Below are 20,036 nucleotides of genomic sequence, written 5' to 3'. Positions count from 1 at the left end.
GCAGCCACAGAACACGCTTCTTGCCAGCAGCTTTACAAGTCCAAACATCGTGAGGGAGAAGAAACCCCATTTATTTTCCATTCTTGTAATTAACTGCAGTTACAAACCGATTGTGAAAGACATTCCTTCGGACAATGAATGAGCCTGCGCCTCGTCCCGGCCCCGCCGCCCCGCTCCACTCTCTTCCTCCCGGCGCCCGGCGTTAGATCCCCCCGCGTCTGCCCCCCTTCTCCCCGTCGACGCTCGGCCCGAGGGCGGCGGCGGCTGTGACAGGTGAGCGCGAGGGGCCGTGGGGCCCGTCTGCGGCGGGAGGGGAATGGCGGAGCCGGGGGCCGCGGGCCCCTTCTCGGGCCGCCCCTCGCGCTCCGGGGAGGCGGCCGGAGCCGCCATCTTCCTACCCGAGTCGGTTCCCGGGGGAGCGGGAGGAGGAGGAAGAGAAGGAGGAGGAAGAGAAGGGGGAGGAAGGGAAGGAGGAGGAAGAGAAGGAGGAGGAAGAGAAGGGGGAGGAAGAGAAGGGGGAGGAAGAGAAGGAGGGGGAAGGGAAGGAGGGGGAAGGGAAGGAGGATCTGTTCTTTCACTCTTCATCAGCACAAGCATTAGAATGCTGGGATTCCTTCTGTTAGAATTCTGCGTCTGTTTCTTATATTTGGATCCTTTCTTGCTTTTTTTCTTCTCCTGTGGGAGGGGGAAGAAAAAGAGAGGAGTGTTGGGAGGTGGGGTGGAGGTAAACTACGAATTACAGCAGTTTTCAGTTGTTACAGGTCTTTTTGGTTTATACAGGAATTGTATCACCAGTCTGGAGTTAATTTCTGATTCGTAGATGAATGGATTTCCTACATTTTACTCACAGTAATCAAAACTAAGAGTAGTAGTTACCCTTAAGAATATGGAATTGCCTTTTGTAACAGGAATTTTACTCTGTTAGTTCTGCCTAGTGGCATTTGTTGCTGTTTCAGTGTTGCTGTGCAGGATCCAGTAAGCTGTGTTTTGGGATGCTTTTGGCAGATGACATAGCAGATAGTACTGTGTTTATAAATGTTGCAGTGGATGGTTTTTAGTAGATTAAATACTTGATCTGTGTGTAAGCTTTTCTCAGAAAATTGTTTGGTAGTTGTATCTTGAGAGGAATGTTCTCGATTGGGACATCTTTAAGGGTTTGGCTTCAGTGTATATTGTGCAAGTGCTTAGTCTGTGCTGTGCATTAGAGGATGCCTGCTGCTTAACCTTACTTTGCAGCAAACACTAAGGAACTGCTGGTATTTTGGTATCTCTTCTACTCTGTCGTACATTTCTCAGGTGTGTATTTCCACTTTTCTACAGTACAACAATTAACTGAGCCTGCCTTTGTGCCATAAAAGTTGGGCAATTTTATTATTATTTATTTTAATTTCTTGGAATTAACATTCTGAGCATCACTTAGGAGTTCTGGAGCAGTTGTTTTGCCACATGCTTCAGTTAGCTTATAAGCCTGAGTAAGAAGCTGTTGCACAGAATCACAGAATGACGTGGGTTGGAAGGGACCGTGAGGATCATGAAGTTCCAACCCCCTGCCTGGCAGAGCCACCAAACTTCCACTTAGACTAGATCAGATTGCCCAGGGCCCCATCCAGCCTGGCCTTGAACACCTCCAAGGACGAGGCATCCACAACCTCCCTGGGCAGCCTGTTCCACTCTCCTAGTAAAGAACTTCCCCCTATAATCAACCTAAATCTACCCTCTTTCAACTTAAATCCGTTTCTGCATGTCCTGCCTTTATCAGCCCTTTCGAAGCGTTTTCTCCCCTCCTGGATATAGGTTCCCTTTAGGTACTGAAAGGCTTCAATGAGGTCACCCCGCAGCCTTCTTTTCTCCAGGCTGAACAATCCCAGCTCCCTCAGCCTGTCTTCATAGGGGAGGTGCTCCAGTCCCCTGATCATCTTTGTCTCTCTCCTCTGGACTCTATCAAACAACTCCCCGTCTTTCTTGTACTGAGGGCTCCACACCTGAACAGAGTACTCCAGATGGGGCCTCCCAAGAGCAGAGTACAGAGGGAGAATCACTTCCCTGTCCCTGCTGGCCACCCCTCTCCTGATGGAGCCCAGGACACCGTTTGCCTTCCCAGCTGCAAGAGCTTACTGCTGGCTCATGTTAGGTTTCTCATCCATCAGGACCCCCAGGTCCTTCTCCGCTGAGCTGCTCACAAGGATCACTCCTCCCAGTCTGTACAGAACCAGACTTTGTCTGGTTTTGTCACAGGAATCCACAACAGCCAGCCATACGGACCACAAACCCACACAGAACCCCATGGTATCGCTGCACAGAAGACTTCTTAGGAACCTTAGACAAGGATCTGGGGAAGGTCGTATTCTTACAGCAGCTTCTGGGAAAAGCTCCTACCTACAGCTCGGTTCCATTGCAAGAGTTCTGTTCAACCCAGAACGTCCTCTGGTGCTGTACCGGAGATTGCCTCTTGCTGGGACATACTCGTGGGGGAGAGGAGTGAAAGGAACGCCAGGACAGCAAGGGCGGGATGCCTGGCCTCAAGGGTGTGCGAATGTCCCCAGCGAAGGAAGCAAAGAGAGCCGGCAGAAAGCGATGCTTCACTAGCGTAACAAAACACAGCCCACATCCCTCCCTGCCTCCTCCCCTCCCCTCATCCCCCGTCCCCCGGATGCAGATGTGCCACGAGAACGAGCTGTGAAACTGCCGAGCGCCTGGCAGCCGGCTCGGGGCGTGCTCGCTGTGGGAATTCCTGCCCTACTGAGCCTGTGCGGAAGAGGCGAGAGCCTGGCTGGAAGGCATCCGGGCAGCACCGCGGTGGCAGGAGGTGCACCAAGGCCGTCCTGCGGCCAGCTCCGGGCTGAGGGCACTCGGCATCCTCTGCTCTCCGCGACTCCGAGGAGCCTGGCTACCTGCACCAGAGCTGGGAGCAGCCTGCTCCGCACCCAAGGTAGGTGCCCTTCGTGGCTCGTGCAGAGCAGCGCACGCTTCCTGCCCCCTGCCAGCAGCGCCGGGAGAGGAGCGGGGAGCGGCCCCGGACGGGGCGGAACCCGCACTGCCGTACCCGAGGCGGGACCCTGGTCCCGGCTCCAGCTCCCACTCAGCGCAGCAGGTTTGCTGGCCCAGACGGGCTGCCAGCAGGGGAGCAGTTTCTGCAGCCCGGGCTGGGCTCCGAGGGCCACGGGAAGGGATTGGAGCTGGGACAGTGAGGAAGGGAGCAGAGGAGGTCAGCGTGCTCTGCTGCCCGGTTGGATCTCTGTAACACAGCGCAGCTGGGGCTGCAGTTCTTCCTCTGGGCCACGGGAGACACGAGACGGCCTCGCTCTGCAGCTCTGCACGCGTGGATTGATGGAAGCTTTAAACTCCCCGATCCCTCCTTTGGAGTGTCTTCATGTGAAGCCTCCGAGAGGAAATTTCCACTCCCCGTGCTCCTCCTCATCCCCGGCAGCCCCCAGCTTCCCTTCGGGGGCCCTGCGGGCAACATGTGCCTCTGGCGGCCCTTGAAATGGCGTTCCCTTTTGTTTGCTGAGCGCTTGCCTGATGGCTCAGCTGGGGTTGTGCAAAGCCCTGGCAAGGCTTTTGTTCAGGCTGTCCCGGCAGCTGCAGATGCCTTGAGCTCACAGCTGTGTGCTCTGAGCGCGTTCAGCATCTGCACAGCTCCGGCACTGGGCTCTGGAACAGACGATGAGAAGCTGGCAGCCTGTGGGCTGACTGGAGCTCGAGTTGAGAGCACGGCCGAGCAGCAGCAGGTCAGTAAAGCACAGCCCAGGCTGCCTTCTGCAAAGGGCACGCGCTGCTGAGAGCGTCCCCTGGCAGTGAGCGCAGTCTGCGTGCTCAGCTGAAGAGAGAGGGAGGAATGTATTTATTGATATCGTGCAGGTATCCTGGAGTGCTCTAACAACGGCTTAACAAGGCTGTTGTAACCACGTGGCTGTTTATTGCCTTAATTGCTCTGTTTAGCAGTGCTACTATTTGATAAGTTGCCTTCACGATTCAGTTAAAATGACCAGCACAGCATCGGCTGTTGGTGATTGTGACCGTCCCAGGCTGGTCTGGCTGCAGTGGTGTCAGATACTCTCTCTTCTCAGGAGGTGGAGAAATGATCTCAGTATGGTTGGATGTTTTGTTGATGTATTTATGTGTTTAAGCCATCCTATTGATTTGAGAAGTGTGTACCATCCAGTTGACTCCTCGCTGTTTTGCACTTCCTTACCCGAGGAATGTGAGCCATCATCACTTGTAGGTAACATCAGCAGGAGGTGGTTTTGAGAACTACTTCAGCCTCCATCACAAAGTACTTTTCCCAACCCTTTTCTGGCGGCTTGGTTGATTTCAGCAAGCCCAAGGCTACTTGCACTCCTGAGAGGATCACAGAATCACAGAATGACCCGGGTTGGAAGGGACCTCAAGGATCATGTAGTTCCAACCCCCCTGCCTAGCAGGGCCACCAAACATACGTCTTTACTAGATCAGGTTGCCCAGAGCCCCGTCCAACCTGGTCTTGAACACCTCCAAGGACGGGGCATCCACAACCTCCCTGGGCAGCCTGTTCCAGGACCTAACCACTCTCCTAGTAAAGAACTTCCCCCTAACATCCAACCTAAATCTTCCCTCTTTTAACTTAAAACCATTTCCCCTAGTCCTGCTATTATCAGCCTTTTCGAAGAGTTTGCTCCCCTCCTGGGAGTAAGTTCCCTTCAGGTATTGAAAGGCTGCAATGAGGTCACCCCGCAACCTTCTCTTCTCCAGGCTGAACAAACCCAACTCCCTCAGCCTGTCCTCATAGGGGAGGTGCTCCAGCCCCCTGATCATCTTCGTGGCCCTCCTCTGGACCCTTTCCAAAATCTCCATATCTTTTTTGTACTGAGGGCTCCACACCTGGACACAGTACTCCAGATGGGGCCTCACAAGAGCAGAGTAGAGAGGGACAATCACCTCCCTATCCCTGCTGACCACCCCTCTCCTGATGGAGCCGGGTGTACAGACATCTGCCAGAGGATTTAATCCATTTGCCACCAGGTGTTCCCCTCACTGATCTGTAGAGGTGGTGCTCCAGCAGGCTGCTCTGCTGGCAGATGCCATCTGCGCTGAGGCTCACAGTGTTTGAGTGTTGGGGGCTGCATTCACAGTGTTCTTCCATGAACCAGGTGCTTTTCTGCACCTCCTGCTGGATGGTTGGATGGCCGTACCATTTTCTAACAGTATTTCTGCAGCACTTTCCTGGGTAGCCGTCCCCTTTAGGCGTCATTGCAGTCAATGTAAAGATCCCCCAGTTGGCACAGGCTGTCCTTGTTGTATGTCCTCAACTTTCTTCACCTCTCAGACCTCCAATAAAACTCCCCTTTCCCATTCCTCGTCTATCACTATTCAGTTTCCTTAACTGCAGCTAAGGCAGAAAATAAGCAGCCATTCTGCTGCCTCTGTTTGCCTTAACTCTGTAGAGGCAGTGCCTTTAATTAGTGCTATTCGTGCAGTTTCACATCTGTTTTGAGCCAAACCATATAAGTTGAGGATGTGTGGCCCAAAGGATTGTAGGCGACTCAGGGAGGTCTTTGTTAATGTGTGAATCAGCATTACCTGCTCAACTTCCACCACACAGCGCAGCAGAAATATTGTGGAATATCAGTCGCTTTTGATTCTGGGAGGACCGGCGCAGTTCTCCTTTGGTTCATATGTCACTTCCAAGCCTGACATGATGCTGATAACACCTTTCCACTTTTGCGTCCTTTTACTGCCCCCAGTGACCTCTGCTTGCTGCTCAACTACAGCAGTTGCCACGAGAACATTCACAGAAGAATTTGGGATGTGCTTCATGTCTCTTGTCATCGACTTCTTTCCCTTCTCGCCATCCTGCAGACTTTGCTCAGTTGGTCACAGGTGGATCCAAACACAGCATACATTCCTAAGAGAGAAGCAGGGCTATATTTGTTGATATAATACGGATATGCTGTAGTGATTTAACAGTGACACAACAGGATCGGAGGTGGCTGGATACACTTGGTTATTTACTGCATGGAGGGTGGGGTTACACGCACAGCTACAGGAGGCCCTGCCATTGAGTCACAAGGCTCAGAGTAGTTCCCATTTCTTTTTCATGTCTTCAGACCACAGAGGTAAGGAGGTAGGATGTGGCTGGATCCTCTCCTGTTCCCAAGCTTGGTCAAGGCTTTGTGTGGAAGGAATCATATGTAATACAGTCCCTCTAAGACAGAACCTTAGAGAACACATGAAAGCTCCAAAGTAACCACAGGTGTCTTACAGAAGATCTGTATTGAGAAGGAGTCTTCATGTCAAGTTGCAAGGCATCTCTGGGCAGGTGTGAGCTGCAGAGACAGCCCTGCTCAAGGGCAGGTCCTGTGGTACAGCCCGCTGCAGTGCAGCAGAGCTGGAGGGGCACTTGGACTGCTCCCTGATTTGGGGTAAAATGACTGCCTCCTTGCCGTGCTTTGTCTTAAGTCCCCGGCTCATTCTCAGCTGTTGAACTAAGTGTCAGCTACCAGTTGTTTCATCCTCCCAATCTGAGACAGCTTTGTGACGGTTCATCTCGTTGAGCCAGACTGCTTCCAGTGCTGCAGCTCATTGTCTTCCTCTGCAAGTCCAGGCAGTGCCCTGCAGAAGGGCTGAGCTGGGACTGGGACTGCTGCATTCCCTCACAGCTCCCCTGCCATTTCTCTTCTCCCTGCAGGCTCCAGTTCAACTTCTGCCTTCCAGCCGTGATCATCGCAGGCTGCAGGAGAGCAGCAAATGGCCGCAGCACATCCAGCTGAGGTAGGGGTTGGGGAAGCGGGCAGGAGAGGCCAAGGGGCCAGGGATGTGAATGCAGGGGAAGAGGGAGGTGCCCTCAGCTCAGGTGTGTGTGCTGAGGACAGAGAAGCAGCTGGGATGGGAGGTTGTGTCCTGTGCAGGCTGCTTGCCTGGGCCTTGGCTGTTCCCAGCAAGGAGCCTCTTTGCTTGCAGGAGCCCGTGAGCTTTGCGGAGGTGGCCGTGTATTTCAGCAGGGAGGAGTGGGCGCTGCTGGACCCTGCGCAGCGAGCGCTCTACCGGGACGTGATGCTGGAGACGTACCAGTGCGTGGCCTCGCTGGGTGAGTGATTGTTTTCCTTTCCTCCTCGTTAGGGCACCTTTGGCTGTGCAGAATGAGCCTCTGCAAGCCGGGCCTTGAATAATCGCCATGCAGCTACATACTGACTAACAGCACAGTGCCAGCAGGAAAGGAGATAGTGAGAAGCATGAGTTTCAGAAGGGATTAGTATGCACAACACTCTGACCAAAGCCGCAGAGTCAGTGCTGGCATGCAGGCATCAGCCAGGTGGGAGAAAACCAGCCCTTGTGTTGTGTGTTGCGTGGTACCAGCAGCTCCAGCTCACAGATGACTCCCTGGATAGTGCTGTGGAATAGAGGATTTTCCATGCAATTCCAATCAACATTTTTATGCCTTGACCACTGGTAGATTGTAAGAAAATAAGTAATCTGTTGCAAATTTAATTTGAAAGAAAAAATATCCCTTCATAATGTTCAGAGATGTCAAAGCATTCTTTGCTCCAAGGGAAGATGTAGGCATGGTGTCATTCAGGCCCAAATGGTGATTTCTCCCTGGGGAGGGACACAGAGTGGAGCTGTTGAACAAGCACTGTGCCAGCATGAGGGAAATGCTCTCTTGTTCCCTGTTTCTCTCCCTGAAGCTCCACTTCCAGCCCCCAAGCCCGTGTTGATCTCCCTGCTTGAAGCAGGGGAAGAGCCCTGGATCCCAGATGTGCGTAGCATTGTGGCCATGCCAGGAGACCTCATCCCAGGTGAGGTGGTGGAGGGAAGGGGAATGTTGGGGCTGTAAGAGCCTTCTCTGCCTGTGTTTTATTTTGGGCACCGTGTGCTATTGCTGCATTTCCTCTGTCATCCAGCAGCTGATGGGATCAAAAATACAGAGGAGGTTCTGCAGGGAAGTTGCGTAGCAGAAATACAGCTGAATCGCATCTCTGTGGAAGAAGTCAGTGGTTATGCCCAGGAAGGCCTGCAGCAAGTTCAGGGTGAGCACATCAAGAAGCCCCTGGGAAAGTGTCTGGGAATGACACTGAGGAACCCAGAGGACTTCTCTATAGTTCCAAAGCAGCCTGAGGAAACCAGGAGCAAGGATGCGTGCCAGATGAAAAAGCAGAATCCGTGCACTGAGTGTGAGAAAAGCTTTAAAATGGATTCCAGCATCACTAACCAGCAGTGCACACACTCAGCAAAGAGGCATGACGAGTTCTGTGATTCTGCAGAGAGCATGAAATGGAGCCTCCAGCCCACTGGCCAGCAGTGCATGTACACAGGAGAGAGAGCCTTCGAGTGCTCTGATTGTGGAAAGAATTTCACGGACAGTGGGAGCCTCACTTCCCACCAGTGTATCCACAGAAGAGAGAGACTGTACAAGTGCCCTGAGTGTGGGAAGAGCTTTAAAGGTAGAACTCAACTCAGAAAACACCAGCGTGTCCACACAGGGGAGCGACCATATAAGTGCACTGAGTGTGGGAAGAGCTTCAAACTAAAACGCCACCTCACCGACCACCATCGCGTCCACACAAAAGAGAGACGATTTAAGTGCACTGAGTGTGGGAAGAGCTTCAAACTAAAACGCCACCTCACCGACCACCATCGCGTCCACACAAAAGAGAGACCATTTAAGTGCTCTGAGTGTGGGAAGAGCTTCAAAAGCAGTTCTGAATTGAAGAAACACCATCGCATCCACACAGAAGTGAGACCATTTAAGTGCTCTGAGTGTGGGAAGAGCTTCAAAAGCAGTTCTGAATTGAAGAAACACTATCGCATCCACACAGGAGAGAGACCATTTAAGTGCTCTGAGTGTGGGAAGAGCTTCATAGGCAGTTCTCAATTGAAGATACACTATCGCATCCACACAGGAGAGAGACCATTTAAGTGCACTGAGTGTGGGAAGAGTTTCAGTCGCAGTGATGAATTAAAGCAGCACCTGCGCATCCACACAGGAGAGAGACCATATAAGTGCTCTGAGTGTGGGAAGAGCTTCAAAAAGCGTTCTCATTTGAAGCTGCACCACCGCGTCCACACAGAAGAGAAACCATTTAAATGCACTGAGTGTGGGAAGAGCTTCAAATGCAGTTTCAGCCTCAACCACCACCCTTGCGTCCACAAAGAGGAGAGACCATTTAAATGCACTGAATGTGGGAAGAGCTTCAACGTCAGTTTTCATTTGAAGCGCCACCAGTGCGTCCACACAGGAGAGAGACCATATAAGTGCACTGAGTGTGGGAAGAGCTTCAAATGCAATTTCAGCCTCAACCGCCACCATTGCGTCCACACTGAAGGGAGACCATTACAGTGCACTGAGTGTGGGAAGAGCTTCATAAGACGTTCTGAATTGAAGAAACACTATCGCATCCACACAGGTGAGAGACCATATAAGTGCCTTGAGTGTGGGAAGAGCTTCAGAAGGAGTTCTGAATTGAAGAGACACCATAGCGTCCACACAGAAGAGAGACCATTTAAGTGTCCTGAGTGTGGGAAGAGCTTCAAAAGCAGCACTGACTTGAAAGTGCACCAGAATATCCACTCGGGAGACAAATCCTTTAAATGTCCTGAGTGTGGGAAAAGCTTCAAAAGGCGTTCTAGTTTGGAGCGCCACCAGCGCATCCACACAGGTGAGAGACCATTTAAGTGCCTTGAATGTGAGAAGAGTTTCAGTCGCAGTTATGATTTCAAGCTGCACCACCGAATCCACACAGGAGTGAGACCATATAAGTGCTCTGAGTGTGGGAAGAGCTTCAGGTGGAGTTCTGCTTTAAAGCACCACCAGCGCATCCACATAGGGGTGAAACCCTTTAAGTGTCCTGAGTGTGGGAAGAGCTTCAAAGGGAGTTCTGAATTGAAGCTGCATCAGAGCATCCACACAGGAGATTGTCACGGTGTTATCTAGATCAATCTATGTCCGTGACAGGGGGTTAGCAGGCCTTTGGACTCCCCGCCCCCCAAAAATGGGAAGGGAAAAGGGAAAATGGAAAGGGAGATGGTAGCTGGGCTCAGGGAAACAAAGAGCAGCAGCAGCAATCTAAGGAGGAAGACTTACCTTACTAACTATGATGTCAGGATGCAAGATTACACAGTATAATACAGTCTAATTGAAACTGTGTTCCTTTTGGACGTTTACTTCTTCTCTGTGCTCCACATGATGTTATGATGTGGAATTCCCATAGCAAAGAAATTACCAAACCATGACGTTCCACCCCATATTCTATTTCGCTTCATCATGCTTAAAATACATACATATACACAATTTAACAAAAATTAAAATGCATTACACGCTCAGGTCTATATACAAATATATACAATGAATTACTGACTGCAGTCCCCCAACATCAAATTCCCTTGTGGTACTCATTGACCATCCCCATCTTTCTGCATCACCCACCATGTGCACCCAGGTCCCTGGGCAAAAACAGTTCCACGCAGAGGTTTGCCCTTTCCAGAGGCTGGAAGGACCCAATCAGCTTTTCCCTACGTGTTTTTTACATGTACTACAGGGATCTTATCTCCCTCTACAGTACGCAGGGGGCTGTACTGGCTAGGATCATCACGATTGACAGATCCTCTAGTATTGACCAACCAAGTGGCTTCTGCCCAATGCTTCTCCCAGGGCTTCAGTGTTCCACCATCCATTGCTTTCAACATAGCTTTCAACAACCCATTGTATCGTTCAGTTTTACCAGAAGCTGGTCATGGTAGGGGATTTGATAAACCCACGGTATTTATAAGGGAATGTTTGAAATGTGTCTCATTATCAGACTTAATTCTTTCTGGGGTGCCATGTCGCTACAGGACTTGCTTCTCAAGACCCAATATGGTGTTTCAGGTGGCAGTATGGGGTTCTGTGTATGTGTGAAGCCACCCAGTTGTTGCCTTCACCATGATAAGCAGTCATAGGTTACCTAGATTCACCTGTGCCTGCGACAGTGGCAGCGCCCCCCCGTCCCGGAAAGGAAGGGAAAAGGGGAATGGGAAAAAGAACAGCCGAGGCAATCTAAGGAGGAAAACTTATTTTACTACATATGATATTGGAATACAAGATAACACAATATAATACAATCTGATTGAGGCTAATAAAGCAAACAAAACCTCCCTTCCCCTACCCTTACATGGTTTCTCATTTTATCTTAATTTCTTTCCTTTTCCTTTCTTCTTTTCTATTTTCTTCCCCTTTCCCTTTTACCTTTTTTATTGAGCCTTTCCATTCCCTTTTTATCCTTTATTTTTTCCTATCTATTCTACTTTTCCTTTTTTAGTAGTTTTCAGTATTTCATGTCACATTGTTTCTATTTGTTCTTTTCTGATCGTTTCTCTCTTTTCTTTCACTTATTTTGACTTTCTGCATTTCTTTTCTTTCTCCCATGTTCTTATTCCTAATCAGTTTTCCTTTTCCTTTTTTTTTATTTTTTGACAATCATCATTTCATTTTTTTTCTTGAGTTTTGTTTTCCTTTGTGCCTTAATTATTCCATTTCCCTAATCTTTTTCCCTTAATCTTCCCTTCTTTTTTTACCTTTTCTTCTTTTTTTTTTTTCAAATGTCTTTTCCTTTTTTCCTTTTTTTTCTATTACTTTTTCAAATTTCATTTTTCTGTTCCTGTCTTTTTTTTTTTTAATACTATTATTTTTTCTTTCCATGTAGTATTTTCCATTCTGTTTTGTTTTCTCTTTGTCTTTATTTTCTCTTTTCCTTTTCTTCCCTTCCCTTTCTTTTTATTTCTTTTTCTTTTCTTTTTCATTTCTTTTTGCTTTTCTGTTCTTTTCCCTTTTCTTTCCATTTTTCTTTGAACGTAAATAAAGGGAAAGGCGCTTTAAATACAGACATAAGCTGTGCTCTAATGGGGAACATTACATCAAACCAATATCACACATTTCCAGGCTTCAGTGGCAAACCCCCCTCCTCAGAGAAAAGCAGTTGGTTATGGAATTGCCTGAGTGCACTGTTGTCAGAAAGGATGGGAAAGGAAAAGAGGAGGAAGGAAAGAAAAAGGAGAGAAGGAAAGAAAGAGGAGGAAAGGTATGAATATTGATATTTAAGGGAGAAAATGACTTTTGGCTATCCCAAAAAGGCTTTGGTCAGAACTAGCATGGAATAAAACCCTCCTTTTTCTTGGGAGTTCAATGAAACCACAGAATCACAGAATGACCTGGGTTGGAAGGGACCCCAAGGATCATGAAGCTCCAACCCACTGCCTGGCAGGGCCACCAAACTTCCACGTTTCCTAGACCAGGTTGCCCAGGGCCCCATCCAACCTGGCCTTGAACACCTCACTCAGCCACCCCTGAATCATCCATTGGATGAACCCCTCCGTGCTATTAGAGGACAATGTGCCCCCCGCATCCTTCGCAAGCACCTTTAAAATCTTTACCATCTCTTTAACGGATCCTGCAGCCATGGTAAAGACTCTCTCGGACCTCCTGTCCGCTCTCTCCCGGCCGCTTCCCCCGGCCTCACTTTTGGAACTTCCTCATCCGCTATCATCTCAGCCACATCTCTTGGCTACTCACTCTAGGACCTTCCTCGTCCGCTATCATCTCAGCCACATCTCTTGGCTACTCACTCTAGAACCTTCCTCGTCCGCTATCATCTCAGCCACATCTCTTGGCTACTCACTCTAGGACCTTCCTCGTCCGCTATCATCTCAGCCACATCTCTTGGCTACTCACTCTAGGACCTTCCTCGTCCGCTATCATCTCAGCCGCTTCTCTCGGCTACTCATTCCCGTCCGCATCTCTCGGCTGCTCTCTCAGCTGCTTCTTCGAGTACTCGAACACCAAACTCTACAAAAAAACAAACAAACAGACACAATCACTTCTACACTCACAACACAAGCAAACTCCTCGATCATAAATCAAGCACACTAATCACGTCGCTGGGGTCACCACTTGACGTATTCGCCAATTAACCCGACTTATCCCGGGACCTCAACTGTCCGGGGGAGAGACACAAACATGGATGCCATGATGTCTTCTCTCAATTTATTGCTGCGTCACATTCCTTATATACCATCCTAAATCCCGCGCAGACGCGTACACCCGCTGCACAAAACGCGATGCACGCGAGAGAACCTGTACACACCCCTACCTAAACCCCCCGCCCACTAACTCTTAACCTACAGGCCTAACTTAGCTATTCTAGAACACTCCATCTACTCAGAACTACTGTATGCACTCATAAATCCTTGCTAAGACAACTCAGTGCCCCAACAGAAGACCTTTTCCAACCTTGGTCATTCTATGATTCTCTATGGGATTTATATGGGTCTCTGTGGGGCTCTATGGGATTTATATGGGTCTCTATGGGTTTTATATGGGGCTCTGTGGGGCTCTATGGGATTTATATGGCGATCTATGGGTCTCTATGGGGTTTCTTGTATTATGGGATGTTGTGTTGAAGGACACGGTTCAGTGGGAGCTGTTGGTAAGAGCTGAACGGTTGGACTGGACGGACTGGTTGGTTGGACCGGGAAACCTGCGCGGAAAGGGATGCGGTCCCTTTAAGCCTCAGCCCCTCCCACTGTCCGAGCTCCACCCCTCTTCCGGAATCTCCTCATTCCATTGGCCGAGAAGATTGTCCATCAGCTCCGTGGGGCGGGCCGAAGCTTCCAGAAGAGCCGGGGCGGCGGCGGGGCCGCAAGATGAAGGCGATGGCGGAACCGGGGCCGGGCCTGGGCAGCCCCGGGTCGGGCCGTCCGGGGTCGGTGTCCCTGGCGGTGAGCAGCAGCCTCAGCGCCTTCTCGTCTCTGCGGCGTTACGGCACCGAGCTGAGCGTCGGCGAGCTCAAGGTGGGGTCTGCGCGGGGCCGGAAGGGGGTGTGGGGGCCGGTAGGGAGGCCTGACGAGGCCTAGGCCTCCATCATGGGGCCTGAAGGGGCCTTAATGGGACCTAAAGGGGGCCAAAAGGGGCCTTAGTGGGACCTAATGGGACCAAAAGGGGCCAGAAGGGGCTTTAATGGGGCCAAAAGGGTCCTAATGGGGCCTTAATGGGACCAAAAGGGGCCTTAGTGGGGTCAAAAGGGGCCTCAGAAGGGCTTGAAGAGACCTTAATGGGACCAAAAGGGGCCTTAACGGGACCGTGAAAGGGTCTGGGGTCTTTTAGTAGTGAGTAACGGGGTCTAGCAAGGCCTGGGCCTTCTCCTTGGCATCCTAAAGGGGCCTGGGGTCTTTCAATGGGAGATAACGGGGCCTTACTGGAGTCTGCGTGAGCCTGGCTCCCCATCATTGTGCCTTCATGGGGTCTGGGGTCCCCTCGTGGGGTCTGCATAGGGGGAGCCCATATACAGCTTATAGGACTCCGTGGACCCCTGTCTGACCCTATTGGACCCCACCTGTTCCCACAGCACAAGCTGGAGCAGGTGGTGGGGGCAGAGGTGCAGTGGGTGGAACTGGAGCTGCTCTGTAGAGCCCTATAGGACCCCTACCTGTCCCTATAGGACCCCATGTGTCTCAAAGCAGAAGACGGAGCTGCTGTTTGGGGTGTGCAGTGCTGTAATGGATCTGGACCTGCTCGGTGGGTCCCTATATGACCCTATAGGTCCCCATGGGAACCCTATAGGACCCCTACCTGGCCTTGTAGGACCCCTACCTGACCCTATAGACCCCGCATGTCCCTACAGCAGAAGCTGGAGCTGGTGGTGGGGTTGGGCAGCGCTGTGACGGATCTGGGCCTGTGATGCTCTGTGGTACCCTGTAGGGCCTCTGTTTGACCCTATATCACCCTGTGTGCCCCCACAGCGTAAGCTGGGGCTGGTGGTGGGGGTCTCAGCCCCATGGATGGAGCTGGAGCTGCGTGGTGCTGGTGGGGAGCTGCTGGCCCGCCTGGAGCCCGACGATGCCCTGCTGGGATCCTTCCCTGTCAGCGATGGCTGCGGGCTGCACGTGGGTCCTGTTGTCCCCAGTTGTCCCCTATGTGTCCCCAGTGTGTCCCCCTGTCCTTGTTGTTCTTATTCAGCTCCTGACCCCACGCAGTGTCCGCAGTGGGGGTCCTCACATCCACTGTGTCCCCAGTGTGTCCCCACACCCCGTCCCTGTGTCCCCACTGTGTCCTCACACCCCATTCCTGTATCCCCAGCACAGCCCCAGTGTCCCCAGTGTGTCTCCAAATGTGCCCTTGGTGTCCCCATTGTCACCCCCCACACCCAATCCCCATATCCCTATTCTGGCCCCAGTGTGTCCCCAATGTGCCCTTCGTGTCCCCACTGGGGAGTCTTCTCACCCTCTGCCCCCATTTCCTCACCCCCAGCACAGCTCTGTTGTCCCCAGATGTCCCCACTGTGTCCCCACATCCCACCCCCACATCCCTCACGTGGCCCCAATGCCCCCAGTGTGTCTCTAATGTGTCCCCAAAGTCACCAGTGTACCCTTGTTGTCCCCAAATGCCCCCATTGTGTCCCCACACCCCATCCCTACATCCCTAGTATGGCCCCAGTGTGTTCCCAATGCGTCCCCAAAGTCCCCAGCATGCCCTTGATGGCCCCAGATGTCCCCATTGCCTCCCCCCACACCCCATCCCCACATCCCCAGTGCATCCCTGGTGTCCACAGTGTGTCCCTGAAGTCACCAGTGTGCCCTTGGTGTCCCCAAATGACCCTGTTGTGTCCCCAGGTGACCCCTTTGTGCCCTTGGTGTCCCCAGATGTCCCCATTGTGTCCCCACACCACGTCCCTAGTGTGGCCCCAGTGTCCCCAAATGACCCCATTGTGTCCCCACATCCCCAGCATAGCCCCAGTGTGCCTTTGGTGTCCCCAAATGCTCTCTGTTCTTTCCTGCAAGGCTGCAGCCCTTCAAAGCGCACTGCGGATGGGCAGCACGATGACAAGCCAAGGGTGGCAGCAGGAGATGCAGCTCAGCCTTCTCCAGCAGCCAGGTGCATTTATTCACCTTGCTGATCCTTGAAGTAGAAGGTGTGTTGAGCTTCCACAGTCCCTGACAGGACCCACTTCACCATCCCAGGACCCCCACAGCCCAGCTGGGCTCCCTCTCCACCCCGTATCTTTCCAGATCCCTTCCAGCAGCAGGATCTCATGCTGTTTATCTTGCTCCACAGCTGCTGCTCCGTGCAGTCCTTCCTGTATTCCCACATTAAGGACTGCCAGGAAAGAAGCCATCTGCCAACCCCACTGAGCCGCAGACTGCCAAGGAACTCCATACGTTCCCAGGAATGACAGGAGGGTGCTGACTGTGCATACAAAGCTACAGACTGATGGTAAAGCTCCAAACAGCCTGATGAAATGAGTAAGGGATGGCCAGGGTGTGTGAGGCTGCACTGGTGCTCAGTATTCAAAAGGTCCGTAAATCTACACTGGGCCAAAGGATACCAGTTTGAATATCTCCTACAGTGTTGACTGTATTGGAGGCAAAAGGGGGACATTGGCTCTCACCCCAGAGATGAGTTCTGGCTGAGTTGTCATCTTTCCCAGGTGTGTGTATTTGTGGCTGCAGCACCTGTTTGATGCAGGTGCTCAGCTCTCTTGCAGCAGCATTTGCTCCTTGTGACCATGAGTGTCCTGCCATGGGAACACAGGCAGAAATAGCTCAGAGGAGCTGGGCAGAAAACGGGCACTTCTCGTGTTCCAGCTTGTCCTCAGGTAGATCTGATGGGAGAGATGAAGGAATTTAGGTGACGTTTTCATCCCATCGTGGCAGGGGTGGCACCGTTTCCCAGGACAGCCCTTGGTACTGGGGCTGTCGACACTGGGGTGTAATGGCCTTTAGGCAAGGTGACCTTCTGCCTGTGAGCCGGTGATCCCTGCCAGCAGAATGGGCAGCTGGAGCCGTGGGTCACACCTGTGTCTCCTCCTTTTGTCCAGGTTTCAACGGGAGTTTGCACCCAAACCACCACCTGGGAAACACCGCAAAGCCTCCGGAGTCCCATTGCCACCTCTTGGCCAGGGCCAGAAAGGTAAAGCAGCCGCCAGCTCCTCTCCATACCACACGCAACCAATGTGTGATGGGAAAATGCCGAGCCCACGATCGCCCAAAGGCTCTGACTGCCAAAACCTTTCACACCAGCCCGGCACTGCCTGTCCTCCTGATCACATGTTGTCCTCATGAAATCCAGGACGCTGGGTGCCGTGTTCCCACAGTGCCGCCATCCCTGGGTATGGCAAGAGCAGGGGGGCTCCTAGGCCTTGTCCTCCCCCCAGGAAATGAGCCCACAAAAGAGGCTGTCACCTCACAGGCACCACCCAGCTCCTCTTCCCCAAAGCAGATGCCACTAATGCCATCCCAACACAGAGCTGCATCTCGGAGAGGTGGAGCTGGGCACGAGGCACAGCGGGCTCACGGTCTCTGGTGATCCCATCTGCGAGGGGAGCAGAGCGGCCCTCTTGGGTGGTTTCGGTCTGTCCTGAGCAGCCTTGCCTGTCATCAGGCCAGCCAGTTCACGGTCGGTCTCCTCTGACGAGATCTCTCCTTCCCAATTGCAGAGGAAATTCCAGCATTGCCAACCCCCCCAGCTGGTTCATTGTCACCGTTCTGGTGGAAGAACAGCCAGAAGAGACAACAAGCGATGTCAAGAAGAAGGCCGGGTGAGACTGCAGGCTCAGGGTTGGGGTCTGCACGGGGTGTTTCCCTGACCTGGAAAGAGCCCATTCCCCAGCCCCATGCAGTCACTGTTCGGGGCCACACAGAGGGACTGAGCACAGCACAAGGAGGGGTGAAATGGAAGCCCCCATTTCACATGGCTGGCCCCTCTCCGGCCCTCAGGAGAGCTCCAGTGCAACCCGAGAGCTGTGTGTGGGGAAGGCTGCATTGCAGCCAAGGGTCCTGGCTTGGGGTTATAGGGTACGGCCCCAAATCCATCCCCCACTCAGGCAGACCCCTCCTTCTGTATCTTTTCAGTCAGCTGCCAGCGGTCCCGCAGGTGCCTTAAGCTGCCAAGGAGCAGCCTGAGAAACAAAAGAAGGCAAAACGCTCCACCAAAAGCAAAGCAACAGAGATAAAATGCTCTACCAAAAGTGAAGTGACTGAGATGGGACCAGCACAGCCAGAGCAACCTCCAAGTGGCAAAGAAGAAGAGCACGACTTTGTGAAAGCCCCCACTAGAGAAGAATTGCCAGTAAAGACCCAGGCCAAGCCCAGAAAGCACAGTGGAGCCCCAGCCGTGCCACAAACACCACTGGCAGCCCGATGGTCCTCATGCTCTGACACCAGCCTTCCCCAGGAGCGCACATACAGCGCCTTTGCTGATGCCACTGAGGCACAAGGAGACCGGATCTATGCAGAGTCAGCCAGCAAAGACCAAAGCGGGGCTCTCCTGGTGGGGAACGTCCTGTCCATGCTGACCAGGGCATGGGGTGCCCAAAAGCAGCAGAGCTCCACCTGAGGCTGCCAAACAGCCGTGCCATTCCTATCCGTGCCATTCCTGGGTGCCAGTCTGAACGCTTCTTTGGTTCTGGCTCAAAGTTGGCTTTCTGAGGCACTTCTTGCGTAAGACTCTGACTTACCCAGGACATTAGATGTGTGTGTGGCAACCAGCGTCACTTGGAGGACAGTTTTACATTGGAAAGCGTTTCTTTGGAGCTGTTTGCCTTTGGAAGACAGTGCTCAGGAGTGTTTGCTGGTGGAAGATCTGGCCTGTGACCAAAGCCAGCTTGGTATGGGAGAACTGGGGAACTATACCGTCATACCCTGTGAGAAACAGGATGCAGGTGGGCACCTCCCTTTCTGCTGAGATCCCCAAACCAGAAGCTGCCACTTCAAAGAGAGCTAACTCCATCTCTGCTGGACTTAGAAATTAGCTGGGATAGTCGTCATTGGCTTTAAGTTAACAACAACCCATCACTACTGAAGATCAACATCTGGACTGCCACGATGGTGACCATCTCGCTCTTGTTTCCTACAAAGACTGCTTGCTTTTATTTCCAACTTTTTCTGTTGCCTGCCTTCCCTTCCACATCTCCCTCAACAACTTGATTTGCAATAAATTGGATGGGCTAACATTTAACTCCTTGTGTCTTAATCTCTCCATCGGGTACACGTATGTTAAAAGAACCTCCCTGGCCTGTGTGCAAACAGATTGTGAAGGTGCTGTGTTGCAATTGAATGCAGCAGAGGGTCAGGCTGGTGGAGCGCACTGTGAGGAACTGTCACCTTGCAACCAAGAGCAGACAGCAAGGAGCCTCGTGCTTCTGCTTAGAAATAGAGAGGCAAAGTCCTCAGCACCAAAACACACGGGATCATACAACCATCAAGGTTGGAAAAGACCTCCAAGCTCATCCAGCTCTTCACCTGCCACCACCATTTCCCACTGACCCACGTCCCTCAGAACCACATCTAAACGTTCCCTGAACACCTCCAGGGATGCTGACTCCGGTCCCTTCCTGGTCTGCCCGTCCCAGTGCCCGGCCACTCTTTTGGAGACAGTTTTCCTAACGTCCAGCCCCAAACACCCCTTGTTGCTTTCCAGGTTCTTTCATTTCTTCACAGAGCTGCTCAGAATTGTTGCCTGGGAGGATGTGAACCTAATGAGGATCAGTAAGGTGAAGTGCAGGGAGTTGGGCCTGGGTCAGGGCAATCCCAGGTGTACGTACAGCCTGGGAGAGGAAACGGTGACACGGCCACCGCCATCAGCTTTGCATTGTCACCAGCTCAGAACAACCTGCACCAGCGGGGGTGACCTACTGTCACCTTCTGTGCTCACAGCCACTGGTTGGTCTCCAGAGATGCTCAGCAAGGGTTGGTGACTACATGTGCATCCCAGTGTCTGACTGTCTCAGCTCCCATTGCCCTCGTTGTAGCTGTTTACAGCACTGCACTGTTTGGTTTTCCCAGAGGCTGTGCATGGTGTGATATATGCGCTCGATGCCGCGCTCTTTGGCCCAGGTGGTTATGAGATAGTTTTGGAAACGAGTCCCGTTGTCTGACTCTGTTCTATCTGGGGCGCCGTGTTGCCGCAGGACTTGCTTTTCCAGGTCCCAGATAGTATTTCAAGCAGTGGCATTGGGCACGGGAGATGTTTCCAGTCATGCGGTGGTTGCTTCCGCCACTGCAGTTTGTGGGAGTTGATGGGAGTGTGATACAGC

The 20,036-nt window shown here is 52.1% G+C and overlaps 1 protein-coding gene across 10 annotated transcripts; it reads left to right on the top strand.

Moving 5' to 3' along the window:
• The first annotated feature begins 136 nt into the window (after window positions 1–136).
• Window positions 137–19,858, top strand: LOC140265457 (uncharacterized). Of its 10 annotated transcripts, XR_011906261.1 has the most exons (12): window positions 137–273; window positions 6,665–6,747; window positions 6,937–7,063; window positions 7,662–7,772; window positions 7,878–9,632; window positions 13,410–13,797; window positions 14,746–14,889; window positions 15,784–15,914; window positions 16,058–16,216; window positions 16,821–16,912; window positions 17,439–17,540; window positions 17,854–19,858. XR_011906261.1 is itself a non-coding variant. In XM_072361383.1 (6 exons), the coding sequence occupies exons 2-6, from the start codon at window positions 6,724–6,726 to the stop codon at window positions 12,040–12,042; spliced, it is 2,169 nt and encodes a 722-aa protein (XP_072217484.1). In that variant the 5' UTR covers window positions 137–273; window positions 6,665–6,723; the 3' UTR covers window positions 12,043–13,386. The 10 variants fall into 10 exon arrangements, 6 of the variants coding, with proteins under 6 accessions (XP_072217484.1, XP_072217483.1, XP_072217482.1 ...); XR_011906262.1 differs by lacking the exon at window positions 15,784–15,914; XR_011906263.1 differs by lacking the exons at window positions 14,746–14,889; window positions 15,784–15,914.
• The last annotated feature ends 178 nt before the right edge of the window (window positions 19,859–20,036 follow it).

The sequence above is a fragment of the Excalfactoria chinensis genome, unplaced genomic scaffold (assembly GCF_039878825.1).
Source record: "Excalfactoria chinensis isolate bCotChi1 unplaced genomic scaffold, bCotChi1.hap2 Scaffold_88, whole genome shotgun sequence".
NCBI lineage: Eukaryota > Metazoa > Chordata > Aves > Galliformes > Phasianidae > Excalfactoria > Excalfactoria chinensis.
This window is presented reverse-complemented; position numbering and strand designations above follow the sequence as displayed.